Genomic DNA, 25,032 nt, shown 5'->3' on the forward strand with positions numbered 1-25,032 from the left:
CATAGTGAAACTAAAAAACTGAAGGGGAGGGCATAATGTGAACAGGGAGCTGGACAATTAAGACAAATAATCGACTGGTCATTAATGATCTGGGGAGGCACTTCCTCATGCACCAGGCACTATGCGCAGGCTGGAGTTCTTGTATTCAACGTGTACCCAGCCTGGGCACTACTAGTCGGAGAGACTGAGTAAGCGCTCAACGTAAAGTTAGGTTTCAATATGAGGTCTGGGTGGAAAGTCCGTGTCTTCCACTGCAGCAACAGGCCTCATTAAAGCTAGGGGTTTGAGCCAAGAGAGGGGAGGACCTGTTTCTCAGTTCTGGAGGTACTATAGCCACATTTACCAAACATCGAATGGCGCTGGAGCCTGTGCTCTCTAAGCAGCTCTGAAAGTGCATTCGGCACAATGGTAGAACACAATGGGCCTCTCCACACGCTGGGGTGGTCTTAGGACTCGGCTTTGGGGACCTGAAGGGGTCATCACATTGAAGGAGTTCTGAAGCCTCTTTAGGGGCCATCACAGAGCAAACTTTGCAAACACAGCATTCTTACTGAGCACTGGAGGAAAGTCAAATATTTGACAATGGCCTTTGAAAATATACCATACCAAAGACAGTGGCAAGAATATACACCAGGCTTCCCAATTATTATTTTTAAAAAGTGGTTTCTAAGAGGTTTTCTTTCTAAAATTGCCCTTTAAATGATACTAGCACTACTCTACCAAATAGTTCTACCTTTGATTTTCTAAAGATTCACACTAAATGGCTTCTTAAAAACACGAATGACCAATTTATTAGAGAGGTTCTAATGGAACGAACATCCACCTAAATTTGGATTTTGAAATTTGGAATTTGTTAAAATTCAGTACCTAAGGAGCATATTACAGAGACATACATATTTAGTGTGAGTTAAAGAAGGATTCATATATGAAATAACTTCACACAATAAAATTCCACCCAGATAAGGGCACATATGTAATACCTTAATCAATAAAGAAATTAAAAAAAAAAATTCACCCAGAGCAATGCATTTCCAATGTTTTCTCCCACAACTCAATCATAAGGAGGAACTGTTCTTGACCTGAAACTAAAATCTAAAAGAAAGAAATAGCTATATACTCACGGTTCAGGATCTAAGGTATCATTTTTCTTCTTTTCAAACTGATCCTTTGAAATCGTCCTTGTTTAAAAAAAAAAGAAAACAGAAGTTAATTAACTTACATTGATCTGTTAAGTATAAACTATAGTTTCTGGAATATTATTTTGCAACTAGTTCTTCAAACGGAAAATAATAGCTAAAATCTCAAGTAGATGCAATGATGGCATGAACATATAAAACTCAATTCTACAGCCCTAACTGGTTTGGCTCAGTGGATAGAGCGTTGGCCTGTGGACTCAAGGGTCCCAGGTTCGATTCTGGTCAAGGGCATGTACCTTGGTTGTGGGCACATACCCAGTAGGGAGTGTGCAGGAGGCAGCTGATCGATGTTTCTCTCTCATTGATGTTTCTCTCTCTCTCACTTCCTCTCTGTAAAAAAATCAATAAAATATATTTAAAAACAAAAACAAAACAAAAAAAAAACTCAACTCTGCAGAAAGCACCACCATTTAATTTTCTCTGTTTTTCTCAGAACATTTCTCCTAACTAGCATCAGCAGTAATTACAAGATTTAACTAAGACTAGTCAAAATATGATGGCAAAATTTTGTTTCAAACTTGTTAATTTTCCATCAAATCTATACAGTGACTGGCTATTAAATTTAACTGATACTGGTATAACCAATTTTTGTTTTAAACTGATTTTTAGAGAAGAGGGAGAGGGAGAAAGAGAGAGAAACATCTATTTGTTGCCTCCCCTACGTGCCCTGACCGGGAATCAAACCTGTAACCTTTTTGGTGTACAGGACAATGCTCCAACAAACGGAGCCACCTGGCCAGGACATAACCAATTCTTTTAATTATAACATTCCCTCAATGACAGAAAGTCAGCATCTACATGGGGATATTTTACTTTTAAAGGGCTGAGTATATGGTCTCTACTGTCCTTTTGTTACAATAAGTGTATATATGTGAATGACTTCTGATTCACATATTTATACAATCCAATTATTAATCATGTAATAGGACCAAAAGATTAAGATGACAAGGGAGAGAAAAATAAATTGAATAGGTAGAATATCTGTCATTTTGATTTTTAAGTGGCCATGGTTTATTTTGCATTTGAATAAAGTAGCCTTGAGTTGCAGGGTAAGTGTCCTACACTGCTGGAAACTGCGTTAGTGTGAAGCCGTTGCCTGTGGGGGGACATCACACTCGAAGACTAGCCAGCGTGGCTGGAATCATGGCAGAGTCCAGAGAAAAAAGAGAACCACAGAACACTGGCAGTCCTGGGCAGACATGGTGGCTGGCAGAGTTTTAGGTTTCTCCAGCATATAAATGAGCTGACCACAGAGAACAGGCATTGGGACCAAAAGATGGACTCAGTGAAGGAATGAAAGGGCCAACTCAGGTTTGTCTGAATTGGACCTAGTGAGCAAGAGGCAAGTCTCCAGCAAAGAAGGAGACATTTACACTCTGGGAGCTCATTATCTGTGTTATATTAGCTTCACAACTTAAAGGATGAAAGTAGGTACATGAAACTCATTTTTTGCTACTGCAGTCTGTGGATAGGGTTATTTGGTTTCTTTAGGTGTATTGAAAATTTGTAATTTCCAAAAATGGAGGGTGATAGCCACTAGGAAAAGCCAAGTGTTTTAAAAGAAGAACTGGAGCAAGGTTGAGAGAGACCTGTGAACTGCACGGTGTGGCTCTGAACACCACAGTGCTGAATGGAGGGAAGAACATGGAAGTGTCACTGGTGTTCAGCTCAAACAGCTACATGTTCAAGTATGAATGTGAGCATAATTAATATGAGAAAATACACTACACACAAGTCAAAACAGCAGTGGTGCTTCCCTTTTGCTCATGGACAAGAGACAAAAACAATTAAGAGTCACTCCCGTGAAAAATGACAGGATAGTACTTACGTCTGGGGTTGTGAAGGGTCGTCACCAAGGGTAACATTCTCCCCCTGGATCTCTGTGAAACACTTCTCACAAAAATGATACCTGTCAGCAAGAAGGCCATACTTGGGTGAACTGGTCCATCATAACACACAGCCACCCAAGCAACGAAGCCACCAATCAGAGCAGGGCAGATCACCACGACGAAGGGGGGGCGTTGTTGGTTGATTGATGGGTCAGTGAGAACAATGAGAGGAACAGGGGCAGGTTGGGAAGGGCAGGATTAGAGAACAGGGAAGGGAACAAATAGCACAGACGTAGAGGTAAGACGCAAACACCAAGACAACACAGAGCAGAAAGCCAAGGCAAAGCATTGATTAGCATTCGGTCTCATTGCACACATCACAGGCCACATCACTAACAATGACTGGGCTTGGTTCAGCTCCAAGATGCAAATGTTTGCAAGGAGTTGTTAATACTAGAATTGTAAGGAGCTTAAAATTTAGAAGTTTGAATTTTGTATTAGAAAAAAATCAAATACAATTTCAGGGTTTGAGATGGAAAAAATTTACTTTGAACAAAACAGTCTGACAAAAGGCCTTGAAAAAGCAATTTAAACTGAAAATGCTTTTTTTTCCCAAAATGGAAAATTTATGCTTGACAGAAATTCAGAGATTTTTATTTCTGGTTTTTAAGCCAGATCTTTAAAGGTATAAAAATGTTCAGCACTCAAAACTGGTTTTAATTTTTTTCCTGTCTTTTTTCTCATGTTAATCACTTAATTGGGTTATAATACAAATGAAACCAAATCCATTTTCTAGACAAACATTTAACAGAAATGCAATAGGGGTCAAAGACTTTCCAGCCATTTATCAATAAGAATATACAGAGAAAAAACTGTGATATATTGTATAAACAATACAATATATATAAATCCACAAACAATGTTAAAGACTTTTAAAATTCAACTCTAAGCTTTAACTTAAACTTTTTGGTACTGGGACCAATCATTCATCAATCTGAGATACTCAGTGATTGACTGCTCTACTTGGTGACAATCCAAGTTAAGCAAATTTAGAGAGTTAAATCTTTAAAGCACAATCTGCATTTGAGAAATTATCCATAACCCAAATTTCTTGTAAGATAATACAGAGCTCAGCTCAAGCTATCAAATAAGAATAATTAAAATAAAAACTATTAAATGTTTGGAAAGGACATGAATGAGAAATCAACAAAAATGCAGGCTGATGCTGCATAAAACAAGATGGGCACACAATACCGTAATAAAAACAACAACAAGCTGAATGAATGTGACTTATACAAGCAAAAAGGATGAGCATAGGGTAGCAACAGCAGCACAATAAAATGCGGTTTTAGTGCTCAAAACTATGTCTACAAGATGCCAAGAGGATTAGTGTTAAAGACACTATGACGAGAGTTGGAGTGCCACACTGAACCAAGAGCACAGCAGGAGATGCAGCAGCTTGCAGTTTCACACGCGCGTGCGCACGCGCACACACACACAGCTACAAACAACTGAGAGTTAGACAACACCTGGCCAGTTTGTCTTCATTACTAAAATAGGTCCTCCACAAGTTCTAATTCTAACCTAAATTAAATACATTGACATTTTGTCTGCTATGTTTCACTGGCTAAATACATATAGTAAATTAAAGGCATAAAACTTGAGAGCATGCACACACCCCAAGATTACACAATTTTTCAGTATGTTGATGAGGAACATGACAGATTCCCTGTGGGTAACAACTGGATTAATGAAAGTTTCTTGCTGGGACCTGTTTATTTAGGACTAAGTCAATTAATGAATTCTGCCAAGATTAAAACTCTGACCAGAAACAGATTAACATTGCTGTTTTAAAATATATACAGGGGTGGGCAAAAGTAGGTCTACAGTTGTAAGTACACAAAACACAATGTTTATTATTGTATATGTATTTATTAATTATTGTATTATTTGTCTTATTATTATTATTTCGTATCCTCACCTATGATTTATTTTTTAGGTAACAATGGCTGGTCATTTAAATGCCTACTTTTGCCCATACCTGTATATTATATATATATATTTTTTTTCCTGAATGAACTTCAACAATATTCTGGCTACTCACTATTTTGTTAATATTCCCATGGAGCCTTGAAATCATGTAGTGAAAGAATTTTTATGTGCAGGAGGACATGATCATCACTTGGTGGAAAGAATGAAAGTGGAGAAACTATAAACCAACTCAGTGGCAACCATTACAATAGGCAAAAAAGATATCCCCTCCTTGCAAAATATTTCCCTTTTGAAAATATAACTAGAAATTGAGTGTTCCAATCCATTTTACGATTAACACACAGCCCTTGTGGACTAACGAGAAGGTAACTTTGAACACATTTTGAAATGAAATTGCCGCAATAATTACATGTGAGCCTAAATGATTTTAAACCCTGGACAAATTCTTAGCTTTTGTTCAAGCAGGACATCAAGTCCAGCAACATTCAGGAAACAAGAATCATAAACCCATTATTTTCCAACGAAGGAAACTGGCCTGAGACAAATCATTGATGGCTAAGTGGCTGCAGAAACCTATGCTCTATGAGTAACTAACTACCATCCCTGAAAAATTTTAAGGATCAGTAACTGGGAGAGACAGAATTAACTCACGCTAGTGCCTGTCCCAAAGCAATGCCAGGGATGTCGGAAAATCAAACCTGTTGAGGTTTTAGAGGAGAGATGGAGGGGCCCAGGGACTCACTCTAATACCCTCTGAGAAATGCCCACAGCCCACAGAAGGAGCATAGGCACCCATCTAGTCAAATCAGATACAACCACCTGGCAATCAGTGGGTGAAAATATCTTATCTAGTCCAAACTTTATTCACCCGGAAATATAAAACAATTCAGAAATTCACTTTTCATTTTAACAGCCTAGCTGACATTCTGCCTTGTGTGAAGGAAGCAGTTTGATGAACATGGAATTATAAAGGAGAAATACTTCACATAATCTGATGATGATGTACATCTGGGTACCTAACATTAGCACAATGTAACTGTACAGTTTATCTGTAAGGATAATTAAATATATGGAGTAAATTTTCAAATGCAGATTGTTTTAAGTACCATATCAATATATACAAATAACTGGGCTATCTATAGATAATATCTATCTTACCTATAGATAATAATTGGAAAATCTATAGAACAGTTTCCCCAACATGAGTTTCTTTCAAATTTTTAAAGTATGGAAACAGGTGAAATGTAACCACACTCTAGTTTATATGTTAGTTTCACTTGTTTAAATGGTCTCTAGGATTTTCTATTGTTTTAGTGCCCAAACAATTTTTAAGTGTCAAAACAATAATTCATAAAAACAGCACAGTGCTCATAGTCAAAGTTGAGAGTAAAAATGTAAGCAGTTAAAATGTCCAACACAGAATTAGGCCACTGCTTCCTTAGAATTACATGCTATCCTCTTTAAGGTCATTATTCTAGAAAGAACATCTTATGAGATTAAGCTGAGAAGTAGTATTCCTACACTTATATAGAAATACAATTGGACATTTCAAAACTTTCAAAACAGTCCTGTTTGCACTCACTCCATCAATAACCTCTTTCAGTGGGTAAGCAGTGTACCCTGATGCTATCAAATTAGGAACTTATTTGCTCTCAACTTAAATATGGCCAAAATCTGTGCAAATTAGCAAAGATAGGGTCTCAAAGGACTCAGGCACAATGAAACCAATAATGAAAAGGTCCCAAAACTTCAGAGATGGTAGCAAGCAATCTGTTGTCTTTCCTTCTTTCTATACCCAAAGTGGCACCTAGCAGCAAGGGTGTTTTTCAGGATATAGTTAATTTTAACCTATTCTCTTAAAAGTTCATAATTTTATTTTGCTTGGCATGTAACAATTTCCAAAGTGAATTCCTAGTCATTATTTCATTAGAGACTGATAACTGAGACCGTCAGGGAAGTTGTTACTGTGCCCATATCACAAACAAGAAGGTTAAGTTTGATATATATATATATATACATTATGGGATGTGCTGAAGATTACTAAGCTAAGATTGTAAATGGATGGACCAGAACTTCCATAACACTTGTCAGTATGGGAGAGATTCCATTAAAAAAGGGCTATGTATCATTTCAAACTTTGTCTTAAAATACTTCTATTGATAGAAGAGCAAGCTAAGACAGAAATTAAATTCCAAAAAGTGAGCTAGGCTTAGAAACTTTTATTGGAAACATTTTTAGGTCAAAAGTTTTTTAAAGTAGAATTTTGATGAAAGTCATTAATAATATTGAATATGGTTATATATATATATTTAAAATTAAAATAATTTAAAAACATAAATTGGAAGAAAAATAATCCCCAAATTCCAAATTATTCAGTCTGTGCATGTACCCCTAAACAAATAACAAAAACCTCTCTACGTATCTTCTTCAAAATATTAGAACATAAGTGATTACTAAGCAAATAAGATCAAAATAATGAAGACATCACAAGTCCTAATGTTGACATTTAATAATAGTCATCTTTTAATAGGAAAGTTTTTCTTGAACTCAATAAAAACACTAAATCTCATTCTGTACTGTGCAACTAATTAAAAACAAAAAGTCTATGGTTTTATTTTTTCCAATCAATTAGCACTAATGCAAGTCTTTCCATCAGACTGTCCAGGCCAAATTATCTAGACAAATATTTACACAGGAATAGTAAAAGCAATGTTTCAACTTTATTAGTATCTTGAAAAAGGCAGGTCAATCTTTGAGTTATTCTCAACTCCAGACTCTTTCTTATATGGTTTTACTTTGTAGAATCTAGATCAGTGATGACGAACCTATGACATGCGTGTCAGAGGTGACACGCCAATTCATTTTTTTTGGTTGATTTTTCTTTGTTAAATGGCATTTAAATATGTAAAATAAATATTAGAAATATAAATCTTTGTTTTACTATGGTTGCAAATATCAAAAAATTTCTATATGTGACACGGCACCAGAGTTAAGTTAGGGTTTTTCAAAATGCTGACACGCCAAGCTCAAAAGGTTCACCATCACTGATCTAGACCATGATTCAAGAAAGAATGTACCTGATCCAGGTAGTGCAGCAAGCAACTGCGAGATCAAGTTTTTATACTATAAAAGCATTCCTTAAAATTAAGAGACTGTGAATCTATCTGAGTGACCAAGATATACTGAAATTGTGGCCCCTTTCATTGGAACTTCAGGAAAGATAATGTATCTGAGCTATAAACAGACAAACATGCGATGCCCTAAGACCTTTGTTCTGTAGATCAGGAAGCTGCTCAATGCTTACCTATTCTGATAGCTGTAGTAGGCTGCATCTCGAGGAATTGTACACAGTTGCTTCCCATAGCAGCACAAAGTCTGTGGGGAAAACTCATACTGCAAAAACAAAGGAGAAAATACTAAAAATATAATCTATTTATTGTCATGCAAAGTTCTAGTCAACTATGGAGGGTCAGATTCAACTAGTAAATTACTTCTGTTAGTACACTGGATAGTTTCCTAACAATTTTCACAGCTATTTAAAGATATTTTTTGATACAATGTAAAATAATTAGTGTTTAAGAGACATATATTATAGCCCTAGCTGGTTTGGTTCAGTGGATACCGCATCAGCCTGTGGATTGAAAGGTCCCAGGTTCGATTCTAGTCAAGGGCACATGCCTGGGTTGCTGGCTTGATCCCCAGTAGGGGCCATGCAGTAGGCAGCCAATCAATGATTCTCTCTCATCATTGATGTTTCTCTCTCTCCCCCCTCTCCCTTCCTCTCTGAAATCAATATATATATATATATAAATCGCCCTAACCGGTTTGGCTCAGTGGATAGAGCGTTGGCCTGTGGACTCAAGGGTCCCAGGTTCGATTCTGGTCAAGGGCATGTATCTTGGTTGTGGGCACATACCCAGTAGGGAGTGTGCAGGAGGCAGCTGATTGATGTTTCTCTCCCATCGATGTTTCTATCTCTCTCTCTCCCTTCCTCTCTGTAAAAAATCAATAAAATACATTTTAAAAAAATGAATAAATGAGTGCATTGGAATAACAAACCAATGCCTCCCTCTCCCTTTCTCTCTCTAAAATTAATAAATAATAAAAAAGAAGACATATGTTATTGATACTGAATGCACACAGGGGCAGCCAGAAATGCTTAACCTAAGGCCTTCCCCCCAAAGCACCTCTAGCTTCGATCATCCATTATATTGCTCTGAGTAATCAATTGTTTTATTCCATCTGGGTAACTTCCCAGCAAACATGCGTGGCCAAAATGCTGAGTCTACCATAACATTATACTGTTGGACTAACTGGGAAAGTCCATTGTCCAGAAAACAGTTTAAACTGTACCTTGCGTCCACAACAATATCCAAGGGACTGCATAACAGGGTCAATTTCTTGTTCAAAGACCTCTGCCAGTTTACTGCAAAACTTATAGACCCGAGACGTCTTGCGATTGTAGAGCCAGGCATTGTTGAACATCAGCCAGACATCATCCACGTACTGCCAGGGTTCCTGGTACTGCCCTGTGTCTAACTTTCGCTTGATGGTGGAAAGGTCCATGGGGTTCTTCACAATGTCAAAGTAATCCTTAAAGACAAAATGGTCTTTATCTAGTAGATACCCCAAATTCCAAATGCCAGTCTTATCTTAAAATAAAATAGAAAGTACCAGAACAACTTCTGTTTCCAACATGAAGAAATGAGAACTGAAAATAAAATAACCTCTGATCTTCCTCTGATTTTACTATCTAAAATTAACATTTTCAAATGTGATCAAATTCCTTCAAAGGCAAAGTTAAAGAAAAAAAAAATTTAAAAGAACTGTTTACTAAAAGATGCTGTTTAGCCCTGGCCGGTGGCTCAGGTGACTAGAGCATCATCCCATACACTAAAAGGTTAAGGGCTCGATCCCTGGGAGGCAACTGATTGATGTTTCTCTCTCCCTAAGAATCAATAAAAACATGTCCTCAGGCCCTAACCAGTTTGGCTCAGTGGATAGAGTGTCGACCTGTGGACTGAAGGGTCCCAGGTTCGATTCCAGTCAAGGGCATGTACCTTGATTGTGGGCACATCCCCAGTAGGGGATGTGCAGGAGGCAGCTGAATCGATGTCTCTCTCATCGATGTTTCAAACTCTCTATCTCTCTCCCTTCCTCTGTAAAAAAATCAATAAAACCTATATTTAAAACAAACAAACAAACAAAAAAATGTGCTCAGGTGAGGATCAAAAAAAAGAAGTTCTGTTTAAAATTTTAAAAATAAGAATTACAATGGTAAGAAAATTTATCAGACAATATGTTTTTCTACAGATTCACTCTTGGTCCTACCAAGCAAAATGAAATTCCAAGATAAACATGAAAACTGAAAACAAAAATAGTAACACTGCTTAAAAGAATCTGTTGGGCCCTAGCTGGTTTGGCTGGGTGAATAGAGCATCAGCCTGTGGACTGAAGGGTCCCAGGTTCGATTCCGATCAAGGGCATGTACCTTGGCAGCTGATCGATGTCTCTCTCACTGACGTTTCAAACTATCTCTCTCCCTTCCTCTCTATAAAAAATCAAATAAAGAATCTGTTGGGTCACCATGGCCTCTGCCATGGGATATCAAAGTGAGAGGCCCATGTGTTTTATAATTGACTAGAGGCCTGGTGCACAAAATTCATGCACTTGGGGGGTGGTTCACTAAGCCTGGCCTGCATCCTCTCACAGTCCAGAAGCCCTAGGGGATGTCTGATTGACAGCTTAGGCCCAGGGAGCAGACATCCTTAGCACTGCCGCAGAGGCAGGAGAGGCTCCTGCCACCGCCACTGTGCTTGCCAGCCATGAGCCGAGCTCAGGGCTTCTGGCTGAGCAGTGCTCCCCCTGTGGGAGTGCATTGACCACCAGGGGGCAGCTCCTGCATTGAGCGTCTGCCCCCTGGTGGTCAGTGCACATCACAGCGACCAGTTGTTCCACTGTTTGGTTGATTTGCACATTAGCCTTTTATTATATAGGATGTTCACCAATTCTTTAAGTTCATTTTTTAGACAAAGTCTTACATAAAACCCCAAATATAAAGTGAGTTGCCAGAGGCTGTGAACCTGAGCAAGTGGGTGGTGCTCCCAGTGCACAGTCCCCTCTCACACACCCTAACCTTTCCATGGACCCTGTGGCTTCACAAAACAGGTGGGAAACACATTTTAGTAAGAAGGTGCATTACTGTTTTGGCAGCAAACTTTTTTAATATTTTGAGAAAAATCTACAAAACAAGGTTGTTATTTTACCCAATTTTAAGAAATAAAACGTGGATAATCATGAGTTACACTGGTAAAATTATAATATATTTTTACAATATGAACTTACAGGAATTCCAAGGAGCTGGGGATCTACAGGCTGGCGAAAAGGTAAGGACTCTGGATCCTGTCGATATAGCGCTTCTAGGGTTGGCATAAGAGCCTGGCGCAATTCCTCCGGCTTAAAGACTGTAGTTGGAAAGCATAAGAAAAATAACACTATTTACAAGGCACCCAAACCCCTCCTTTATGACACTTCAAATGAAAGCCTGGCCGTTTCTGAGAAGGTTTGAGTCATCTCCCTCCCAGTTGAAGCTTACTAGGGCTCTCATTCAGCAGAGTCCACAGACATTCTAAATTCTAAAGCTACAAATCCAGGGTTTCTGAAATAATAATAATAATATTGGGGTTTCCAAAAACTGCATACATGTCCTGAGGCATAATACCATACTAAGTTTGCTCTTCACTGAGAAATTTCAACATTAAAACTGTTGGAACAGAAAATGAAGCTCACTCCCAATTCTGCTTCATTGATCAAATGGTGGAAGGGACCTTTTTGCCTAAAAGTAAACTCAGACCACCTGAGACAAATGGTTTTGTATTACAACCTCACAAATATACACAGTAACAGAGCTATAAAAGTAAGTATTTCCCCCCCAAATTCTATACTTCCTTCCCACATTTACCAATGCCCATTTCTCCAACCTCTCAGCTATGGCATTTCCTGCTATATTTTCTGTTGTCCCAATCCAAGGACAGAGAGTGGCTGCCAGATACATTCAAGATGATACATTCACATGAAACCCAAATGAGTTCTAATGACATGGAGAAATGTGCACAATAGCCTCTGAAGGCAAGCAGCAGGTCAGGCAGCAGTGAGTGTGTTACAACCCCACCTTGCTCACACACATCCTATGCATAGAAAACTGACCAATAAGAGGCAAATACGTCAGAGGAGTTCTGATGACTTGGGTTATAAGTGATAATATATTTTTTCTCTCTCTTTTTTTAATATTTTAAGAAGACTTTCTAGAACTGACATGTGGTAAACTCTAATTTAAAAATCAGATTAACATACCATAAACATATAAAGTCCTAGTTGGGAAGTGGCATACATCGAGTATACTGAGAGATGAAAATCATGGCTCTGAGAAGTTTCCCGAAGTTTATTGCCATCAGAGAAAGGGACTGCCCATGTGTCCTGACTGACCTCCTGTGGAAAAGGAACACCTGGCTGCTTTAGACCTGGGACAGCTGCTGGAGATCAGCGAGCATATGGATTATCCCAGCTCAGCGCTCTCCAGCGAACATTCCCATTGGAAACATGGCATCCTGCTCTCAGCGAACTCCTTTCTTCTATTCTGTTTTCTTTTAATAACTTTCTAAGAAAGTATTTCTTAAGTTAATCAAGAGGCTTATCCCATTCTTCTAAACTAGAGGTCAGCAAACTAGACTAGAGGTCAGCAAACTCTGACCCATTGGCCAAATCTGAAGGCCTGTGAGCTAAGAATAATTTTTGTTTTTAATGGTTGGGGAAGAAAAAGAAAAATATTTCCTGATACGTAAAAATTTACAACATCAAATTGTAGTCTCCAAATTAAAAATTTATTAGAACACAAGTGTGCTGATTTGCTGAGATGTTGTCTCATCAAACAACATTTGTATCCTACAAACTAGCTGCGTAGCTGCAACAGAGACCTTATGACACACAAAACCTAAAATATTTATTGCCTGGCTCTTTACAGGAAAAGTTTGCTGACCCTGCTCCAGACCTCATCTCCCTATAGGTAACAGAATGACATGGCTTACATACAGCTGATTTTGGTATACAGCTGCCTTCACCACACATTTGTTTACCACTTAAGCAGAGGAAAAGTATTTTCAAATTAGTGTCTTTATTTGAAATAAGTTCTCTGCTACTAGAGTATGGTGTGCTTTGTCCATACAATCAGCAGGGTGTACCACATCAGTAATCCTCGAAGCATGGACCATGGGTACCATGAAGAGCGCTGTGCTAATATGGGAGCTGCCAGCCATATGTGGCTACTTAAAGCTAAATGAATTAAAATTAAATAAAATTTAAAATTCAATTCTTTAGTCACACTTGTCACTTCTTAAGTACTCAAGAGCTGCATTTGGCTGGTGAACATCGTAATGGAGAGCAGAGAAAGTTCCAGCACTGTTTTAGGCCTTTCTAGGGGTCTGTGAAATCAAATTTATTTATGTAATATAAAACAATTTGCATAATAACACTAAGTTGTTATTTGCCTTTTATGTCGTGTTAACCTTCACACAGATGGGGCACTAACAGGGGGGAGTAAAATTTCTAGCATGGCAGCAACCTCACCAAATCTGACTTAGTAGTCACTATGATCTTTGCTGCCACTGTGCACGCACGGAAAAATGCCAGCTGCACTTAAGAATATTCTTGCTGAAGCAGTTAAAATTATTACTTTCGTTAAACCTCAACCCTTGGCTACACGTCTTTTATCCTATATGAAAAAAACAAACAAACGGGAAGTTGGTATAAGGCACTTCTACTGCATGCAATGCTTGTCTTGAGAGAAAGCACTTGTACGAGTATTGAGAGCTGAAGTCACTGCTTCTTTTTTTAATGAAACACATAAAACTGGAATGACTGATAGACAAGCTACAGTTATTCAGAAGTGGGTATGTGGCAGACATTTTCTCAAAAATGAGCAAAGTGGGAGTTATTTCAAGGACAACTGATTGTATTTTTTGCCAAAGATAAAATCTGGACTCTCATAAAAAAGTAGAATTTTGAAAAATTTGTATCTACCACATGAGCTTGATATCTGCTTGAAATTTACAAAACTTTTTTGAGGAGATTCATAGTGATGTTAATGAATGTGATTTAAAAATTATTGTACAGTGAAGTATGCTAACATTAGTAAGATATGCATAATTCAGTGAACCAAATTCCTAGATGACCAAAGGATCATGTTATAAAGAAAATCATGAAAGGGCAAAGGATCAATTCAAAGCACAAAACAGACAAATGAACTCTAATGTCAGAGTTTGAAAAATTCAGTGCTAAAGATTCATATTTCACACTACAACTAATCTTTAAGAAACTTTGACTTGTTGAGTGTTGTAGCAGTATCAAAAAAGAAAATCACAATTCTTTAAAAAGGCTGTTATTCTTCCCTTTATCAACTATCCATCTGGAATGGGACCTCATGTACTTCAACCAAACAATGTAATACAACGAAGTACAAGCAGGGGCACACATGAGAATGCAGCTTTGTTCACTTTTGTCTTTGAGCCCCCCAAAATTGTAAATTGTAAAAAACAATGGCATTATACTAATTATTGTTTTTCATAAAATGTATTATTTATGGGTGTTATGTAATAGGTTTTTTTAAAATGAACTAAATATTTTCAAAATTCCAAACTGAGCCAACAGTGTTAATTTCTAATAGAGTAGATAGCAATAGATAATCCATACAGACAAAAACTCATTGGGGTCCTCAATTTTTAAAGTACAGAGATGTCTAAGACCAAAAATTTGAGAACTGCTGTACTCCATAATCTCCAGGGTCCCTTCTAGCAGCAAAACTGTACATCAATAGATGCTAACATTTCTCTGCCATCTTTCCCAAATGTAGCACCTGCAGGCCTGAACTTCTGAGCCCTGTCCTCACATTTCCAAGGGTCACCTGACAATTTTCTGACACCCTGCTACCTTCTTTACTTTTCAGATACCTCTCAAAGTGATTTTTAAAAATCGCATAAAAAAATAAAATAAAAATCACATCCATTGTGAGGCTGGCGCACCCGACACAGCTCAGAACCCAGGTATCTTCACTAATTTGCCCCCACCCACTCCTACTGCACTAGGTCACTGGGTCCCACTCCACCCACTTGTTACTTTGGGCACTTATCTGTAGCAGCAAAAACCTACAGGTTCCTACATGTGTGCTGCCATGGTGATATTTTCCCCAATACCATGGCTTTCGGTCATTTTCCTGCTTGAATCCGTCAGCGGTTGTTCATGCCTTGCCGAGTGAAGCCCAAGATCCTTGGCCTGCTCAAGGACTCAGGTGCAATTTGAACTCCAGTCCCACAGCCAGGACATCTCAGAAGACAGCTGTGCGCCCCTGAACTGCCCCCTAGAGCCAAGGCTTGTTTCTTATTATGCCATGAACCTGTGGATTCTTAGGGAGGAGTCCAGCTTGGTGTCATTACTTCAACTTGGAGAATAGCAGGCAAAACAGATAAAAGGGAGATGAAATTCTATTTCTGCTTTAGCTTTTAATCCATAATGTAGAATCACAACACAATGGCAAAGCAGCACAGTTCAGTAAGTTCAAGAAAACACAACTTACTTTTTTTCCGTGGCTGCGAAGGAGATGCTGACTGGGAAGTGGCACCATTAGCCGTGCTCTCTTCTTCCTCTTTAGCTTCTACTTTTACTTCCGGCTTCTTTTCATCCACTTCCATTGGTTCTGGTTTCTGCTCTGTTGTGTCTGATTCTTCTTTAACTTGAGAAGATCCTTGTAGATCTTCCTCCATCATCTTGAAAAAACAAAATTATAAATAATGATACATAGATATCAAAAACCTTTATTCTAACTCAGAGTTACTGGAAAGCTCTAAAAAATCTATGGGTTTGTTAAAACCTTCTCCTGGTCACAGATGCATTTATCATTCCTTTCTCTTGCACAAGAAGGAAGAGAGCATTTAGTGTCAAGTGAGTTGCTGTAAGATAGTACCAGTACAATTATGTACTAATTTTAAAATTTTATATGCTGCAATACTTAAAATATTGCATATATACATATCTACCATCACCCGCTCAGTAGTTTTACATATAGATTTTTCTTGGAAAATTGGGGCAGAGTTCAAAAGCTGAGCCAGCGTGACTCAGTGGTTGAGCATCAACCTGTGAACCAGGAGGTCACAGTTTGGTTCCTGGTTAGGCCACATGCCTGGGGTGCAGGCTTGATCCCCAGTGGGGACGTGCAGGAGGCAGGTGATAAGTGATTCTGTCTCATCACTGATGTTTCTCTCTCTCTCCCTCTCCCTTCCTCTCTAAAATCAATAAAAATATATTAAAAAAATAAATCAAAACACCAAATTGCTCAGAAGGCCAGGCAAGTAAAGTAATTGAATGCAACAAGGAGATGAGGTTGAGATAGCAGGAAGTTGTGGAGATCTGACAAACTGGAGCGTCCATGTCCCCTCTAAAGGCCATGCTGGTGCTCCCATCCAGACTGCTGCCAGAGAGGACTTCAAGAACAATACTGACAGAGCTTATCATTTTCAAGAAAATCCAAAAATCTACTTTAATTTATAATTTCCCACTTTTAAAAATATTGTGTGAGACAAACAACACTTTATATAGATTGGATTCAGCTCACAGTCTGCTAGTTTTCAACTTCTGCCACAGTTTAATGAGTAAACAAATAAACCCCTTGTGTATGTAACTCTGCGGACTATAAATGAATAAAGAATGGCAATGAAAAAGTTGCTGAATGATTCAAACATTTAAAATACAAACCTTTTTACCACTAAGTTTATTAGTTGTGGGCTTGTCATATATTGTCTTTATAATGTTGAGATATTCCTTCTAAATTTACTTTATTGAAGAGTTTATATCATAAAAGGATGTTAAATTTTGTCAAATGCCTTTTCTGAACTACTGAGATGATCATATGGTTTTTATCCTTTATTTTGTCACTGTGATGTATCACATTAACGAATGTTGAAGCATCCTTCCATCCCTGGGATAAATCCCACTTGATCATGGTGTATAGTCCTTTTAAGGTATTGTTGAATCAGGCTGGCTAAAATTTTGTTGAGAATTTTTGCATCTATGTTCAAGTATATTGGCCTGTAATTTCCTTTTTTTGTAATGTCTTTTTATCTGCTTTTGGTATCAGGGTAATACTGGCTTCATAAAATGAGTTTGGGAGTGTTCCTTCCTCTTCAATTAAAAAAAAAAAGTTTAAGAAGGATAGGTTTAATTCTTCTTTGAATGTTTGGTAGATGCCATCTGGTCCTGGATTTTTATTTAAGATCAGGAACAAGACAAGGATGCCCATTACCACGTCTTCTATTCAAAATTATGTGGGAAGTCCTAGCTACAGCAATCAGACAAGACAGAGAAATAAAAGGCATCCAAATTGTAAAATAAGTAAAACTCAACTATCCTATATAATAAAAGGCTAATATGCAAGTAGACCAAATGGTGGAACTGAACAAGCTATGATGTACACTGACGGGGGGGCGGGGGGGGGCATGGATGTGGAACATGGTAGGCATTGGCCACAGTGGGATGGTGGAGCAGGTGAGTGGGGGTGCCAGTTGCTGTCATTGGGGCAAGCCTCTGGTGTTTACTGAAAATTATTTGCTCCCACGCACTGTGGTCCTGCCTGGTGCGCTGGACTCGCTGCTTGCACCTGCTGCCGGCACCCAGCACCACCCCTGATTACTCAGCGGCGTCAGCGGGTGTGAGCTGCTGCTGCCAGCTACAATCTCCCCTCAGGGCTTCTCCATCTCCCCCTGTTCCTGAGGGGCAACTGGGGCCGGCAGCCACCTCTCGCACCCATGGCTGGCATCAGCCCCATTCACACCCATAGCTGGTGCTAGAGCCGCCGCTCACACCCACTGACGGCACTAGAAACAATTGCTCTGTACCATCGGCGGGTGCAAGCGATGGCTGCTGGCCCTGATAGCCCCTGAGGGCTTCTCCACCTCCCCCTGCTCTTGAGGGGCGATTGGGGCAACAGCCGCCACTCGCACCTGCTGATGGCGCTAGCCCTCACACCCACTGCTGGTGCCGGCCCCAATGGCTCTGTGCTGTCAAAGGGTGCGAGTCAGTACGTGGAAGAGGTGGGAGTGGGGCTGCTGGCAGGCAGGGGACCAGGGGCTGCTGAGGGAGGGGCTGGGCGGGGGCTCGGAGGATGGACTGAGACCCACCCCTGTGCCCACCGCCCACAGTTCCTTTCAAGGTGCACAAATTCGTGCACTGGGGCCCAGTTAGAACTAATAAATGACTTCAGTAAAGTTGTAGGACACAGAATAAATATGCAGAAATCTCTTCAGAATTCTATATAATAAAATAATGATCAGAAGAAGATATTAAGAAAACTATCTCATTTACAACAGCATTAAAATTATAAAACACCACCCTGGCCAGATAGCTTTGTTGGTTAGAGCAGTGGTCAGCAAACTCATTGGTCAAGAGAGCCGTAGGTACATTGTTATTAACTTAATTAGGGTACTCCTAAGGCTTAGGAAGAGCCACGCTCAAGGGGCCAAAGAGCCGCATGTGGCTCGCAAGCCGCAGTTTGCCGACCACGGGGTTAGAGCATTGTCCTATTACACCAAGGTTGAGGATTCAATCCCTGGTCAGGGCACATACAAGAAGCAAGCAATGAATGCATAAATAAGCAGAACAACAAAAAAAATCCATGTGTCTGTTTCTGTCTCCTTCTCACTCTCTAAAAATCAATAAATTAAAATAAAAATATTAAATATCTAGGAATAATTTTTAAAAAATATTTGTTGAAAGTATTACATATGTCTCCCTTTAACCCCCAATATCTAGGATTAAATTTACCCAAAGAGGTGAAAGACCTGTACTCTGAAAACTGTAAGACACCAAAGAAAGTAACAGAACAATACAAATAAATGGAAGGATATACCTTGCTCATAGACTGAAAGAATTGTGTTCAAATGTAGCATACAGATTCAGTGCAATCCCTATTAAAATACCAAAGACATTCTTCTCAGAATTAGAACAACTAATTCTAAAATGTATATGGAACCACAAAAGACCCCAAATGGCCAAAAAAATCTTGAGAAGAACACATCCTGATATCAAACTATATCACAAAGCTACAATAATCAAAACAGTGTAATACTGGCATTTAAAAACAGATCAGTGGAATAGAATAAAGATCCAGAAACCCCCACTTACATGGCCAATTAATCTGCGACAAAGGAGGCAAGGATACATAACGCGGTAAAGACAGTCTCTTCAGTGTGTGGCGAACTGGGCAGATAAATGCAACGAAATGAAATTGGACCACTTTCTTAGACCATACATAAAAATAAACCCAAAGTGATCAAAGACTTAAATGTTAGACCTGAAATTGGACCACTTTCTTATATCATATATAAAAATAAACTCAAAATGGATTAAAGACTTAAATGTTATACCTGAAACCATAAAAGTCCTAGAAGAAAACATAGGCAGTACACTCTTCGCCATAGATCTTAGCACTATCTTTTTGGATATATCTTCTCGAGCAAAGGGATACAAAAGAAAAAATAAGAAAAAACAAGTAATCCAGTTTAAAAATGGGAAGAGAACCTGAGTAGCCATTTCTCTAAAGAGGACAGACAGATGGCCAATAGACATGAAAAGATGCTCAACATCACTAATCGCTAGGAAAATGCACACTAAAACCACAATGAGATATCACTTCACACCTGTCAGATGGCTTCCATCAATAAATCAACAAATAACAAGTACTGGTGAGGATGTGGAGAAAAGGGAACCATTGTACACTGTTGGTAGGATTATAAATTAGTGTAGTCACTATGAGAAAGTGTGGAGCTTCCTCAAAAAAAAAAAAATTAACAATTAAAAATAGAGCTACCATACAATCCAACAATTCCACTTCTGGGTATTTATTTGAAGAAATTATAAACACTAATTTGAAAAAGTATATGCCCCTATATGTTCCCTGTAGAATTATTTACAAGAACTAAGATATGGAAGTAAACCAGATGTCCATCAACAGATAAATAAAGATGTGATATATATAATACGTGTTTTATACACACACACACACACACACACACACACACACACACACACACACACAAAAGAATGATATCTTGCCATTTCTGACAACATGGACAGACCTATAGGTTATTTGCTAAGTGAAATAAGCCAGACAAGGATAAATACAGTATCTCACTTATACATGAATCTAAAAAACGAAATAAATAAAAAAATAAAACAAAACACAAACTGACCCACAGATATAGAGAATAAGCTGACAGTTGGCAAAAGGGAGGGAGAAGGAGGATGAAGAGGGGAAGAATACACAGTATCTTTATTTATTTATTTACTTAAAATATTTTTATTGATTTCAGAAAGGAAGGGAGAGGGAGAGATAGAAACATCAATGATGAGAGAGAATCATTGATCGGCTGCCTCCTGCATGCCCCCAACTGGGGATCGAGCCCGCAACCTGGGCAATGTGCCTTGACCAGAATCAAACCTGGGACCCTTCAGTCCACAGATCAATGCTCTATCCGCTGAGCCAAACCGGCTAGGGCTCTTTAAAAGGAAATCTGTAAAAGATTATTTTTACAATTTCTGTTTGAAAAACACTGGTTTCCAAAAACAGTGTTTTCCCAAGCTTTGCATTTTGTTGTTGTTAGTTCATGTATTTTCTTTTCTTTATTAAGGTATTACTAGTATATATGTGTCCTTATCCCCCCATTGTCCCCTCATCCCCATGCTTTGTATTAAAAAAAAAATAAAGTAAAATATAAGCTAGTGCTCTTCATTTCAGGCAAAAAAACCAACAAAAAAACAAGACAAAAAAACCCCATTCCTATATCTAAAAATAAATAACCAATCTGTTTTTGATTATGGGTTTGAGTAGCAAGTAGATCAAAGAGGTTATTAAAATAAAAAGCAAGGCCCTCGCCAGTTGCTCAGTGGTTAGAGCATTGGCCCATGGACTGAAGGGTCACAGATGCGGTTCTGGTCAAGGGCACATAAGGCTTGATCACGGCCCTGGTTGCAGCATGCTGAAGGCAAACAATCAACATGTCTCTCTCACTTAGATGTTTCTCTTTGTTTCTCCCCCTCCCGTCCACCTCTCTAAAAAAAACAAACAAACAAAAAACCTCAATGGAAAAAATATCCTCAAATGAGGATTAACAAAACAAACAAATAAAAAGTCACACCAAAAAACCAAAAAGCAGGTACATCCATGATGGATCCCTGGCACCTACCGCAGACGCAGGTTCCCCCTTGGATTCACTGGCATCTGGCTCGGTGTCCTCGGTCTTGACCTCAGTCTTCATTTCCAGCATTGGTATTTCTGGTCCTGGCTGCTGGGAGTTGGTTTCAGCACTGGTCACTGAAGATGGAGTGGGTACCCTGTTCTCAATGCTGGCTGCTGCCTGGGAAAGCTGTAGAAAAACCAAAATCATTTATCTCTGTTAACAAAACAATATATATGATCTTAAAACTCTGCTGCTGGTTACCCAGTATACAGTTTTGTGTTAACATTTCTCAATACTAACCTAATAAGCATCCCTATTTGAGAGAACTGAAGAACAAAAGTTCAAATAGTTCTAGAGGAAGACAACATCAGGCAGAAACACAACTGATTTCTTGCTAAATAAACAGAGATGGAAGAGCAGAGCTTTCTACATGCTGATATGAAATTAATTTTCTGCAAGCTTTCTACCTAAGCCATAGAAAGAAGCCTCTATTTTGAAATTAATTCCTTCTACTAAGATCATTAATGTTTATGGATAAAAACTGAATTATAAATATACTAGTGACCTGGTGCACAGATTCATGTACATTGAAAGGAAATTAATTAGAAGGTGACTGGAGGGATGGGACTGGGCGAGAGAAGCCGCACCCTGGAGCCAACCTCCTGCAGTCCCTCCGCAGCATCTGCGGAGTGAGCAGGGTCCCTCTGGCAGGTGGGGTCCCTAGGCCTGGCCTGCCAGGATAGGCTAAAACAGCTCTCTGACATCCCCCGAGGGGTCCTGGAATGTGAGAGGGCACTCTACAAAGTTGCTGTTGTACAGGGTGTGGAATGCAAACGCAAGTGTGCAGTAAACCAGATTCGGGGCCAACAGTACCCCAGCAACAACATAACCCATGGCTGAAGGTGGAATCATGTGGCCCCGCAAGGAATTGGGCTCCCTCCTCTCTGGTTTCGGTGTGTGTCACCCAAGAACAGCTGCTGCCAAGTCACTGCAGCTTGGCAGCTCCTGTGTTGAGCATCTGCTGCCCCCTGGTGTGGTCAGTGCGCATCCTAGTGACTGGTCTCGCGGTAGGAGGGCCACTTAGCATATTAGCCTTTTATATATATAGAAGATAAGTATATATGTAGGAGGGGGAATAAAGTACCTATATAAAACAAGAATATATAATTAGCTTGTTAATTGCAGGAACAATGTTCGGATTAGTGGCAGAGAAATAAGCAAACATTAAGAGAAGGAACCACTAAAGGAATTATAAATTTTCAAAGCCTTACCCAAGGCAGTTTAAAGTAAACAAACAAAATTTCAAAGCCTTACCCAAGGCAGTTTAAAGTAAACAAACAAAAGATAACATAAAATTAGAAAGGCTTTGGAGAAATACAAATAGTAATGTTATCTTGGGATTGTTGTTGAGATTAATTTTAATGTTTAGTAAATACCTTCAGTCCCCAAGAATAAAGTTAATGTATTTCAGTGGGAGAGGGGTTTCTAAGTTAAACTGGTAAGAAAATGGATACTAAGACTGATTTTAGTGATAACTGGGGGAGGGAGGTGGAGGCAACAAGAGGGCAGCCTTAGGTCCCTGGGTCAGTGGGGCAACCCAGCCTAGGAGAGGCACTCAGACTGGCCACCTCCAGCAGGTCCATGGAGGACTGGGCAGATTTGAGCCACAGGAAGTACTAACCTGGATCTGCCAAGTTGTCATAAAAAAGAAAAGGCTTCCAGTCTGAAAACAAGGCTGATAGGCAAGGTCAAAGCACATACAATCAAGCACATGACCATACTTAAATGCTAGGAGAAAAACTACCAAAACTCAGAAGACATAAATCTAGGACAGATAACGGGAAACATACTGCTCTTATAAACAGAGTAGTTTAAAAATTCGACAGAGGACTCATGTATTATTTCTTTAGAATTGCTAATTTTTGCAAACTCATTTAAGTAGGAATGATAATAAATCATGTCCTGCCAAACACAGCCTTTCAGTTACTTTTTGGGGTGGCACCAAGATTCTAAAGCAACTTCATGGCAGAATTTTTTTAAAAAAATTATTTACTGATTTTGGGGGGTGGGGGGGAAGAGGGAGGACGGGAGAAAGGGAGAGAAGGAGAGATAGAGGGAGGAGTAAAAGAGAGAACATCGATTTTTTGTTCCACTTACTATGGATTCACTGGTTGTTGTTTTTGTATAAGCCCTTACTAGAAATCGAACCCACAACCTCGGCGTATAGGGACGATGCTTTAACCAACTGAGCTACCCTACATGGCCAGGGTCATCATGACAGATTTATGGGAAAGTTCTCATTAAGAGTCTCAGAACAAAGGCAACAGAGAGGCTCACCGGTGTGCCAGGAGGCTGGGTGTGCACAGGCGTTGGCTGTTGCTGTGATGACTGAGGGGTGGCCACAGATGGGGGCTGAACTGGGGTCTGAGGCTGCGGGGTCACCTGGGCTGCTGCCTGGACTGTAGGAGTGCTCTGTGCTTGACTAGCACTGGGCACTGAGCCAGGAGTTGGGGTAGGAGTCTGCCCGGAAGACGACACAGGAGTCCATGGCTGAGTGGGAGCTGCTGGCTGGGGAGGAGTCATCACAGGTGCTGTTGGATGCTGTAGAGATGGCATGCCAGCGGCTGTGGAAGCAGGAGGTGGTGTCTGGTGCAAAGGTGACTGTGTCACTGGTGGACAAGGCAGCTGGGACCCAAGCATGTTCAGAGGGTTAGGAAGAGCAGCACCAGGCACCTGTCCCTAACAGGGGAAACAGAGTATGTTAACATTATGTTCCCTATTTGGAAATGTGGCAACAAATTTGAAGAATTTAAACGTGTGAAAATCTAATCATGTTTTCTTGAAGAGGTCTACTGGGCACTGAGTTTCAGGAGCATGTTCCATTTGCAAAAATCTATCCAGCTGTACACTTATAATGTGTACTTTCCAATAAAGTTAATGCTATGTTTCTTCTATTCTGATTTATATAACTGTCAAAATTCCCGGTTTAAACATGTCCACTCAGCTTACTAGCTTCATGCTCCATAATATCCACCCACAGCTAAGACCAACAGAAAAGGTATTTATCTTAAACAGAAAAAAGTTGTTGAAATACTGAAATGTTCCAGTGCAGTGATCTCAGCTGAGGACAGGCTTCAGAGTATCTGTAGACCTTTGAAAAAGTGATTCCAAATCACTGGTCTAGAACAAGGGCTACAATTTACTGCCTATGGCCAAACCCAGTTAGCTGCCTATTTCTGTAGTAAAGTTTTATTGAAACATAGCATGCCTATTCATTTGTATAGGAATGAACATGGCGAACATGGCTGTGATTCCCCCACAATGGTGAAGGTTAATAGTTAAGACAAAGAGTCTATGTATGGCCCACAAAGTAAAAAATATTTACAGGACATATCTGCTGACCCCTGTTCTAGAGCAATGACACGTTCTGGAAATTAAGAATTAATGAATAGGCATTTAGAGAGTAAATTTAGAATAGTCAATTACTTTTATGCAATATTACTTCATGTTAAAAAATTAAAACACGAACTTCATATTTTAGAGGAAGGTTTGGCCTATTTTATTTATTTATTATTATTTTTTAATATATGTTATTGATTTTTTTACAGAGAGGAAGGGAGAGGGATAGAGAGTTTGAAACATCGATGAGAGAGAAACATCGACCAGCTGCCTCCTGCACACTCCCTACTGGGGATGTGCCCGCAACACAGGTACGTGCCCTTGATCGGAATCGAACAT

General features: G+C 39.3%; 1 protein-coding gene and 1 long non-coding RNA gene across 7 annotated transcripts in view; one reads left to right on the top strand and one right to left on the bottom strand.

Annotated features, from left to right (window-relative positions):
• Positions 1 to 25,032, bottom strand: part of CREBBP (CREB binding protein) — a 135,487-nt gene that overhangs the window by 20,163 nt on the left and 90,292 nt on the right. For all 6 annotated transcript variants that reach the window (XM_015560126.1, XM_015560125.1, XM_015560129.1 and 3 more), the window contains 8 exons: positions 23,632 to 24,033; positions 21,301 to 21,480; positions 15,642 to 15,831; positions 11,363 to 11,481; positions 9,371 to 9,610; positions 8,322 to 8,410; positions 3,025 to 3,105; positions 1,122 to 1,178 (listed from right to left, as the gene is read on the bottom strand). In XM_015560126.1, the coding sequence (XP_015415612.1) occupies positions 1,122 to 1,178; positions 3,025 to 3,105; positions 8,322 to 8,410; positions 9,371 to 9,610; positions 11,363 to 11,481; positions 15,642 to 15,831; positions 21,301 to 21,480; positions 23,632 to 24,033 (1,358 nt within the window). The remainder of the gene's footprint in view (positions 1 to 1,121; positions 1,179 to 3,024; positions 3,106 to 8,321; positions 8,411 to 9,370; positions 9,611 to 11,362; positions 11,482 to 15,641; positions 15,832 to 21,300; positions 21,481 to 23,631; positions 24,034 to 25,032) is intronic.
• LOC107182145 lies at positions 19,957 to 23,877 on the top strand. The gene is made up of 2 exons (XR_001512874.1): positions 19,957 to 20,046; positions 23,795 to 23,877. It is a non-coding gene; the product is annotated as an uncharacterized LOC107182145 (long non-coding RNA).

Source organism: Myotis davidii, unplaced genomic scaffold (assembly GCF_000327345.1).
Source record: "Myotis davidii unplaced genomic scaffold, ASM32734v1 scaffold555, whole genome shotgun sequence".
NCBI lineage: Eukaryota > Metazoa > Chordata > Mammalia > Chiroptera > Vespertilionidae > Myotis > Myotis davidii.